This window comes from Hydractinia symbiolongicarpus, chromosome 6 (assembly GCF_029227915.1).
Source record: "Hydractinia symbiolongicarpus strain clone_291-10 chromosome 6, HSymV2.1, whole genome shotgun sequence".
NCBI classification, from domain to species: Eukaryota; Metazoa; Cnidaria; class Hydrozoa; order Anthoathecata; family Hydractiniidae; genus Hydractinia; species Hydractinia symbiolongicarpus.
Window position 1 is genome coordinate 20,137,036 of NC_079880.1, and position 10,983 is coordinate 20,148,018.

General features: G+C 31.9%; 1 protein-coding gene across 2 annotated transcripts; it reads right to left on the minus strand.

Moving 5' to 3' along the window:
• Nucleotides 1-365: 365 nt before the first annotated feature.
• On the minus strand, nt 366-7,941 carry LOC130647441 (tumor protein D53 homolog). Of its 2 annotated transcripts, none has more exons than XM_057453299.1 (5): nt 7,626-7,923; nt 5,038-5,153; nt 4,587-4,688; nt 4,347-4,407; nt 366-1,381 (listed from the first exon to the last, which is right to left on the minus strand). In XM_057453299.1, exons 1-5 carry the CDS (start codon nt 7,764-7,766, stop codon nt 1,289-1,291), a joined length of 513 nt encoding a protein of 170 aa, XP_057309282.1. In that variant the 5' UTR covers nt 7,767-7,923; the 3' UTR covers nt 366-1,288. The 2 variants fall into 2 exon arrangements, with proteins under 2 accessions (XP_057309282.1, XP_057309281.1); XM_057453298.1 differs by lacking the exon at nt 366-1,381 and adding an exon at nt 2,654-3,765 and having other exon boundaries at nt 7,626-7,941.
• Nucleotides 7,942-10,983: the final 3,042 nt, after the last annotated feature.

Sequence of the window (10,983 nt, forward strand, 5' to 3'; positions counted from 1 at the left end):
TTTGGCTATTTAGCTACCAATAGACAAATGGAGTTTCGTCATCCGAAAAGGCGTTGTTAGCCTGTAGAAACAATCGTGTCCTTAAGGAATGTTGACATTGAGACGAACAAATGTAGAAGCTAGTGAATTTTCCACGTTGTTTGGCCTGCACACCTGCCCAAGTACAGATTTTTACAACTCATCGGTAGCACAGGTCAGACAAAGTGAACAAATGGCCTTTTTCACAAGTTATTTATCTAGGGTTGAGCCAAAGGTCATTGCAAAGTCATTGCGCAAAGAAAAATGGATTGATTAAAAAAACTTGATTCAAATCAAGGTTGCACAACCACAGTAGTAAGAACGTTCAGGATATAAAAAACACGATGTTTACAAGCTAGATTTTATTCCCAAATTACAAAGGCAACAAAAATACTCCTAGGAAAATATATTCTTTAACTAACTCTAAATATTAATTTTAGGAAAAATAATATTTCAGTACTAAGTTTCATACACGAAAGAGTGCCAGACATAAATGTTATCACAGCATTGAGGAATTCTAGATGTCCTTGAATTTTCATGGGTTTACTACCTATCCAAGTTAGTGCCGAATGGTAAACCTCGCTAAAATGCTTTACAAAATTTGAACGTACAAAAAATCGAAAATATATATATGGGAAGAAAGCAAAATATCCAAATTACACCGATAGGGAACCAAAACAAGATAACAGTAGAAAAATATTGCTGAACATTTTAAGGATTATGAAAAAGTTCCAGCCATAAATTACTAATAAAAGAGGGCGTTGCCATATTGTGCTGACTTGGAGATGAAATACATATACAAATTTTATAAACATAAACGGGAATAATATAGAAATCAAGTGTGAAAGTCAAATACAATGTCAATAGGATATATTTCAACATGGCTGATTCCCGCGCTTTTGCTTTTAATCCACCCGCTTATTCATCAGTCACGTTACAAGATATACATATGCTCAATTTCTTGTCGCATAGAAGACAATTTACTATTAAAAACACCATAAACAATTTTAGAAGATTTTATAAGGAATCCATATTTAAGTTCAAATTAAAGTTTTTTTCGGAGATTTAGAAGTGAAATAACATATCATACATATTTTTTTAATAAAGATGAGTTTAAAGTCAAGATAAAAAAAAATGTTTACTTAGTCTGATCCCTAGTATTTTCTTCTTACAAAGATGGACGTGTCTCTATTGACTTGCATTCAATTTACATACTAACATCTATTTCATATTACTCTTTCACAACGTGCAAGTTTCCCCATGTGCAGCTTTATTTTGGTTGTTCCTCTATAACTGGTTGTACAATCTGCGCAGTTGGTGGATCGGATGCCGTACTTTTCTGTGAATCTCCATAAATCTTGGTCTACGATACCGAAAAATATAGTGTTTACTGTATTTCAAGTTTACACGAAAACAACATTTTCTTGCTTATTGAAATTTTACAGGTGCATAATGAAGTGAGTCTTGCGAAGCATTAGCTAGCAATCAGGGAAACCATAGCTCAAATGTTCCTCACTGAGAGAGAAGTTTAAATTATTTGTCCCTACGAACAATAAAAATCACATGACTACCCATCCAATTCGCCTATCTGAAAGATCAGTCTATGCAGTGCTCTTAAAAGTGACCTCGTCAGCTTTGCAGACTTAGAAAGCTAGGAGCTGCGGTGCTAGTTAATTCAAATTGGCACCAGAAAACCTTTCCCCTCGCTTCAAAACTTGTTAAATAAAATAAATAAAGAAATAAATCTGTTTTTCTTAACATTTCTTACTTCATGAAACGCTGCGCGAAATTTCTCTGAACTGAGCAAGTCCGAGTTTGACAACGTGTCACCATTCACGTTTATAAAATGCTAAAAATTAACTCTTTTATACCTAAATATTTGATGCACCTCAGGCGGGAACGATTGCTTAAAATCGACAGCGCTTAAGGTAAACACATTTTAACTCAAACCCCATTCTATCATTTAACACTTTACATTTTGGCCCTAGTAACCGGTTGCCATGTTAACCTTTTTTTAGAAATTTATTTATTTCCTCTGATTTCTTCACACGCTCTCAGTTGACAACGAAAATTTACCAAAAACAATACTTCAATAAATAGACTAGTCCTTATCTCGTGCATCTTTGTCCGATTGAAAACATGACTCCTTAGCAGACTCCGAAAGAAAGTTGAGGTGCAAGCATTTTGCGCGTACACACAGACCTTAATTTAAGAGACGGTACTCGAACAATCTCCGGACTTAAAAAAATCAATACTGGATTGAGAAGCTGACAGCGTATAAATTGAGTCACTTTGGAAGACAAAACAGGTAGGACTCGTTATTCCCAACAAAGACATTTTCACAAAAAACGAAATTAATATCTAACAATTAACTAACAATTAACAAACAAAAATCTTGTTAAACTTATAAGTCTTTATCGACAGTTGTGTAAATTGGAAAGTGGACACGTATTCGAACATTTACGCCGGTAAAATTTTTTAACTATATTATTTTTAGCCAATCATCTTCTCATAGCTTCAGCTTTGGGAAAGAAAAAAATCTTCATAAGCGATATTATACTTCTGCTTTGGTTTTTTAACTTTTTAAATATGTTCTAACTTTATCTATAACCGCGACGACAATACTCACAAATGCTTAAAAGAGAATTAATATTTTTTAAAAGCAAAATTGAATATGTTAGGGAATTAAAGCACAATACATATACAAGTGTTACATCCCACGATCTCAATAAAAATAAAAATACTTCACAAAACCTTTCACAGATTTATATTTATTTTATGTGCACGTTTCTCTTATAAGCAACTCAGTTGTAAGGAGCTAGACCTCAAATTAGACAACAAATTCAGTAATTTGTTAGCACCCATATCACACCCATACCCTGAACACTTTTTTGCTCGCTTAGAAATTTTCCCAGTTAAAAATCAGTATTTAGACAAGTGCGTTTGAGAGGAATTTGAATTTGAGATTTTTGGGCGTGTTGAGCCAACTGCAAACGAGCACGATTCAATAATCAAGGTAGGATTCACAATGCCAGTACTGGGTCAATTAGACTGTGTAAACAAATTGAGGGCCTGGTCTGAAAAATAGAGTTGCTTACAAAAAAACGTGAATGTATATATTGCTTTACACAGGTTTACACGATTTAAAAGTTAACCTAATCTTAGTATCACACATACGTTACAAAGCTTTTAAAAAGACGTATACGTGCGTTTTATACTCGGTCAAAGTTAACATATACAATTGAAGCAGAAATAAAGACTTCAAAAAAAAAAAAATGTGTATTCGATATGCATGCATAAAAAATAATCTCTTATTTTAAAATCAAGTTTACATGCTTAAAAAACAAAAAGGAAATATTAGTACATAAAAAAGATTCAAGGTGTTGTCAAGATAGGCAGGTTATAATCCTTTATGATCTTTATGTTTTCCAAGCATTGTGGCAGCCCTTTTAGTTATTTGGTTTAGACAGTGGAGAGTTTAGCTTCATTAGTTGAAATGTTATTGATGTGTGATATTTAGTTTACCAAACATATTTTTAAACAAATGATAGTTGAGCACCAACATTCATGACTTAAATTATATATAACAATTTACCTTTACGAATTATAAATTATATAATAATTAAAACTAAATATTGACTATCATGTGTTACTTTCGCTTTCAGAGTTGGTTAAAGGTGAATTACTAGTGGACATGCTGTTAGTTATGGCTTGTTTAGTGGCGAATGAACCAGTTATGAGCTTAGCCTACAAAAATAAAAACATGTGTCAGTTTTAATAATTAAATACATAAAGATTTTCACGTAATTAAAATTGCGATTCACTTTTCTCGTTTAAAGATTGACCCCTTACTTAAAATGCTTATTGCAATCTGGAGAAATTAGACGGACTGTTGCGCTAAAATTTTGTGGCTTTGGTTAAAACAATGATTAAATTCAGGACTTTTTTAATCCTCATGGAACCAATACAATATAGTAGGGATATAGTGTTCTTGAGACTTATGAGTCATTACACCAGTAAACCCCCTAAACATCCATTGGTCTTCCATCTCTCAAAAACTCACTCTCTGACTGCCATCATCCTCTATCAAATTAAATACTAATTATGGTCAAGTGATGACGGCATAGTAATGGAAAAGAAATTTACGGATTAAGTATCAAGAAAGTATGCACATACTTCATCTATGTTGTGGTGTGCAGTATACACATTTACTAGCTGAAAAATTCAAATTTCCCACTAAAGTTCTAAATTGTACTAACATCTATATATACATATTCTATTGCTTAAAAAAGTAAAGAACATGTATAAACAAAAGAGCATGTATCTACCTTTACAGCTGTAGTGGCGGACCAGAACTTTTCAGAAGCTGATTGCACTCGTGGTGATTCCCTAAGGAAGAGCAGAGTTATTGAACAATAACTCGGCCAAAATATAGATACGAATCTATGGATGTATATAGCATTTAAGAATAGTTGTTGGCCTATATTGGATATTTCAAATTAACAGCATGATATTTTACATTAATAACAAACTCTGGAATCACAAATCAGTGCAAAAAGTATACTCACTTCAGTTCATGCCACTTTGTAGCTGTGGCAGCACCAAAACTTTTTAAAGCTTGTGAAGTCTTCTGTCCAGCATCTGATAAGGCTTGCTTGGATTTGTTGACTCTAAACATAACAAACTTTTTTTATATGCAATGCATAGCATAAAAGACAAAACATCAACATAACATTATAAATGAAGGCAACCATAGACTTTGGTAGTAAATAATATAGATATTATCACGTCATAAACAAGCAAGTTTATTCTAGGATAAGTTTCAAACATATTTTCTACAGAAATGGTAATAAATCAGAGCTATAGAAATTTTTTACAAGTTAAGGCAAGTGCAACAAGACATTTTATTGTAGCATTTACAGTAAAACAGTGTGCATTACAAAAGCAGTTATATCTATCTTTCATTCAGAAAATTTAATTGTCAAGTATCATTCACAAAAACAAAGCATAAAATCTTACGCCTGGGATTTCTGCAGTCTAGACCATCTCGTTTCGCCTAATTCCGTTCTCAGTTCAGTGACTTGCCTTTCTTTTCTCATAAGTGCTTGCTTTAATGTGTTAATTTCATCTTGAAGCTTAAACAGAAACCAAATGCTGATTAGTCATTGATTTATTACTTCCTTTAATAAAATTTCAGAATGTATGTATAAAATAAAGCAATTGCTTAAAATACTCACGCATTATAAGCAACAATTAATCAAACATGGTAATAACATGCAATAAAGCCGAAAGTTTTTTTCAGTTTTAAATTATAGTCTAAAATACCATACTTTCGCTTTTTACTAAATTTTAGGATCAGTTACCCCTTTATGTGTTTTTCTCTTACTGACATCGATGCCTTTCAGAAAAAATCTTGGGTCTTTCACTTGTTTTATATATTCTTTCGTTAGTATAATGTTCAACCTCATGGCTAGTATATACATCATTTTCATATCACTAACAAAAATTGAAAAAACTTTTGAAGTTGCAAAATTTGTAATTCTTAAATTTATTAAAATGGTGCATTATTCTTCGTCATCAATGAAATAACCAATGAATGTAATATATTTCATGTCTCAGTAATTTATAGATTTTTAGGAATATAAGATTTAAAATGCGTTAGAATAATTTTTTCTCAACTATCATTTTCTTTGTTGAAGAGAACAAAGTGGCTACAAGTACGTGACTGTATTTTAATTTTTTTTTGCTACAAGTACGTGAATGCATAAAATGCAGGGTCAGCGTATTTAAAATCACCGCTGACGCCCTTTGCACGTGGCGTGGAGAATATTGCAGAAGGTGCGAAATAGCATTCCTCGTGAGTTATTTACTAGTAAAAGAATTGTTGTTGATTTAAAAAATTAATTTATTGAAAATGAATGTTGGTAACGAGTTTTGTAGTTTTGACGAATTCCTAAAGGCTATTAACGAGCATGAAAAGTCAATTTTTACACAACTGTATGTAAGGAGTTCAAGATCAGTAGAAAGTGCAGCAAAAAGAGCTAGCAAGAAAGTTTTTAAGGAAGAGTTGAAGTATGCAGAAATAGACTATGCTTGCATTCATGGGGGGAAAGAATTTAAATTAGCTTCTACTGGAAAGCGCAAACATAATGCGTAAGTTTTTTTATATATATTGCTATCCATGTTTTTTTCGTTTTAAAAATTATTTTTCTGTGAAAAGATTACATTACTATCACTTTTTTTGCAACTTATTAATTATTACCTGGGATAACTAGATTATGTAATTTCTTTACCAGTGCACTTGCCAATACTTGTACCTTCTTAATCATAAATTTTAGAACTTACAAAATGGTATGTACATACCTTATCAAAGTGAGGGTAAAAGGTTCTGGACAAAAACTGTATGTGAAATCAATTACAGGAGAACATAATCATCCTGTAACTAAAGTAAGTCACCTTGATTGTATGCACAGAAAAAAATCTGACCGTATATCATACTTGCGGCGAGTCAAATATTCCGTTTTTTCTTACAGGAATATTTTGATGAAAACCTTTCGCTGAAGGCATCACAAATGTTAAAAGTGAAAGCAAAAAAAAAATAATTTAAAACCATATTTCCAATCTGTGTGGGAAAGACGTTATCTTGAAAGACCTTCATAACATGAGCTCAAAAAACAAAGAGAGTGGCCGAAATAATGTACAACAGCTACTCGAAGAAATGAAAAGTGTGCCAAGTATATTTGAATGAAAGTGAGTGTAGTTACTATTCTTCTATAATAAAAAATTCTGATACGAAAATAAATGTAAGATAATAGCTGGAGACATAATCTTTATTTCAATTGTCACAGCAACGAAACAATTAAAAAACATCATCTGACACATTACTTTCATAGTGGATCGTTTACTGAATCACAATTAGACACATGCATGAAGTGGCTGTGTTCTTCATTCCCCACATTAACGCTAAACTATTTGACAAAGATACACAATTTTTCATTGCAGCCTCAATGTTCTTTTTCTTTTGACTAATATGAGCATCATATCTTCTTGATAATACTCTTAACATGACCGTAGCCTGAAAACATATAATCGGCCTTGTAACATACATAGTCAAAGTTGTAGAGATGTAAATAAAAGCTCCTAGTACAGAGAACCCTAAAAAGAAAATATATTTTTATCGTCAACTCTCCAACCAACCCGCTGGCCAAGCGACTTCTAGAAAAAAGAAATATGTGAGTGCCGTACTTCCAGCAAAAGAAAGTAAAAATACGTAAATGCCGTACTTCTAGCAAAAAAGTAAAAGTTCAGTCACGTACTTGTAGCCACTTCGTGAAGAGAAAAGTTTACCAATTTTAGCATCTGTATTTTTTTCACTTGATACTTTCGTTTATCACAATCTGTTGTTTATAATTTCTCAATGTAAATTTAAAACATTACATTTTCACAAATATTTTTTAAGAAATAATGAACTTTTTCACCCGGGTGCTCAAACACATGCTGTGGTTCAGGAGTAACTGGAATGTAATTTTCTAAGTGCAGGCAAAGAAAAAAAATCTCGAATTGCTGCAAATTGATGTCTCGGAGATCAAACTTAATAATAAACATACTTTCGCAATTTCAGCTTCGATTTCTAGTCTTCTTTCTTCTGATAATTCATTAACTCCATTAACTGAAGGAGGACCAGTTGTCTTATCCCCTCTATTTTCATCAAGATCAATGTTAGAAATTTTGTTTTCTTGCTCCGCCATCTTTGATGTATATGTTATGTGTGACGAGGAAGATTGATAGTCACTTTAAAAACAAATGTTAGCTCTCCTACAAAAAATAGATGTTATAAAATACTGTTGGATTCGGATCCTCTAGGTGAATGCATCAGCAAAAATATAAGCTTTAAAAAGAGGGCAAAAAATTTTGTGGACGTAAAGAAGGAAGAAACACTTTCTTTTTACTATTTTATTAACCTCGTGAACGCTCCGGATGAGCGTTCAAAATCTCTTTACGCGTATCCAATTTGATAGCGGGGAATAAAAAGACGTGTACGTAAACAACAACATAGCTTCATTTGCCATTATGATTTACGAAACTCGTTGTGTCGACTATGAAGGAGTGCAGCCAAATTTAATTTTTAATTTGACTTACAGCTTGCCAGGCTGTATATATTAATAAAAGCTTTGTTGTCTTAAATCAAAGCTTTATTTTCAACAAAGATGTCATGTAAAATTAATAACTTTTGTTTTATAGCAGTCATGCACGCACGTGTTGCGCTTGTACAAAAAATATGCGTTGTCCTGGCTGTTTTTGGGCCATTAGCTAGCTACTTGTTAATTTAAGTACTGTGTATAAACTCTAAGAGACAAGATCACCGTCATTTAAACAACAGTTTTAAAAGGATTGTTACCTGAAAAAGTAACAAAAATTCAAAAACTTCTACAAGGACTATTTTCTTTTTTTAAACAATGGTGTTAACCAGAATTTTGCCACAAGAAACCCACCCACTTACCCATGTCAGAAAGGTCAATGTCTAGCAACTGCAAAACACAAAAGTATTCTCAATAGTTGTTACCTCGCTGCTCTCTTATTTGCATTTTTTGCTTGCCCACCACCTCACTATAAAATTATACAAAATCGGGGGTAAAATAATACTTTTCCAAGCGAAAAAATAAATTATTGTAATATTGTTTTATTGAAAATACCACTATTCATCATTTTAGAGCAGTATATATCTAGTGGTTATAACAATTTAAGCAGACTGGAAATTCTCCAATATGACTGATTAAAGGGGCACTCCAGTAAAAAAAAAATTGTTATTTTGTTAAGACAATACATAAGTATACCAAAATTAACCATTTACAATCTTTAAAAATCTTCATTTACACCTTTACCACATCTGGAAACATCTTTAATTTCAAATAATTTTCAAGGTCACGTAAAGTGAGTATTATTATTGTATAAATAAAAATCACTCTTATCATTATCATAGGTCATAAATACATTACAGAAGCTACTGATTTTCAAATGGTTGTTTTGACAAAGCTGTTTTAAAAACTGTATTATCTGCATTGCATGCAGCCTATACAGTGAAAAAGATTAAAAGTAGTGTCGATAACATGATGTTAAGAAATTGTGCACATTTACCCCCTGAAAAAATCTGGCAGGTTCTTCCATGAAGCTTTATTTTTGAAAAACAAAGAATAGAAACTGTCGGGCACTAACTGGAAAACTTTTCTATAAGTGTTTTCTTTTCTTTCTTTTAATGACTATGGTTTTTGTATTGGAAATTGGTATGTTGTGCTATTTATTATAAAAATGTACAAAACATTATATGGTTGTGTTGTGTGGATATATAAGTACAAGTAATGAAATAAGAAGAAATGAGAATTTTCACGTTAAGTAGTTAAAAAAGAATTTTTACAAATAGCAATATTTTATGGAACTTTATTTCCTGGATTTCTTTTTTAAAAGAACTATATGTGAAGTGCGAAGAACAAATATAAAAACCTTTTTCTTGGCTTGGTAGATCACCTGCATGATGTATTTTTAAAGGCATTTTTGTTTGAGTTCTTTCTTTTTCAAAGATGGGATTCTGTTAAAACTAACTTCTTTACACTTCTCTGATATATTTGTACATCCAAATGCAGAACAACTAACCATTTTTTAGATTTTAAGTTACATTTTACATCTAGATCCCTTGTTTTGTATATACTTTACGTACATACTAAATAAGCGATTTAAATGTAAACTATAGGTTTAACATAAATGTTCTCTCCTCTCGCCCAAACTTTCTGCACGATGTGACATCATTATTTGTAATCAAGTTCAGTCCTAAATGATATCGCATGTGCCCGTTTTTTTATGAAAAAAAAATCGGATATGCGAAGGCTAGTAGAACAATTTTAAATAAGAAAAACAAGTAAAGTAGGTTGTTTTAATTTCTTATGCTTTTCTGAGTACATATAAAATGAAAAATAAAAGTGATTTTTACTGGAGTTCCCCTTTAAATGTTACCATAGCCTTGGGTTAACACGTGCCATGTGAGAAAAAATGAGAAGATGGCACACTTTGTGGGTCGTAGGATGCTGCAGGGAGTTTTCTGATAAAGCGTGGAAGCTAATTGGGTCTGCATAGCTCAAAATGAGCATTAGATACTCTAGGACTCCCAATCTAAGTCATGGCCTGGAAATAATAGACATGATATATATACCCTCCATATTTGTGAGGCTAGCTATGTAAAATATTCACATATATCTACAGTACTGGAAAAATGTTGTTTAACATCGCGCTTCGCGTATTGCAACGGTATTCTCGATCTCGATGACGTTTTTTTACTTTCAAATTGTATCGAGAGGGCTTCGCGATGCATCCGTCTCGATGTCATTCTCGAAGCTATCAAGGCCATTAACACTTTTTCATAAAAGAACTACTTTAAAAATAAGAGTGTATTCAACAATGTTCGCGGATGTTTAAATATAATTATACTTCCTTTGTGTTATATTTTTTTAACTTATGCATAACAATCTAGGGTATACAGCTAGTGTTAATCTTTCTTATTTAGATCACATTTTAAAAATGTAAGAACTAAACAGTGATAGAAAAGCTTTGTTAGATCGCATTTTAAAAATTTAAGAACAAAGAACGGTGATAGAAAAGTTTTTTTAGATCGCATTTTAAAAGTTTAAGAACGAAAAGTGGCGACAAAAAAGCTTCGTTAGAGATCGCATTTTAAAAGTTTAAGAACGAAAAGTACCGATAGAAAAAAATTAAGTTGAAAAAGTAATGCACTAGAGTTACTTTAATAAATACGGAAGTTAAAAATTTTCTTATAATATACACATATTTATAAATAAAAAAAAGATAAAGCAGAGATGTCTTTGAAATAAAAAAAACTTTCTCTCTATTCTCATTAAAAAAACTTTCTCTTTATTCTCATTATCACCTACCATCGCAACACATCGAGACTGATTTTGT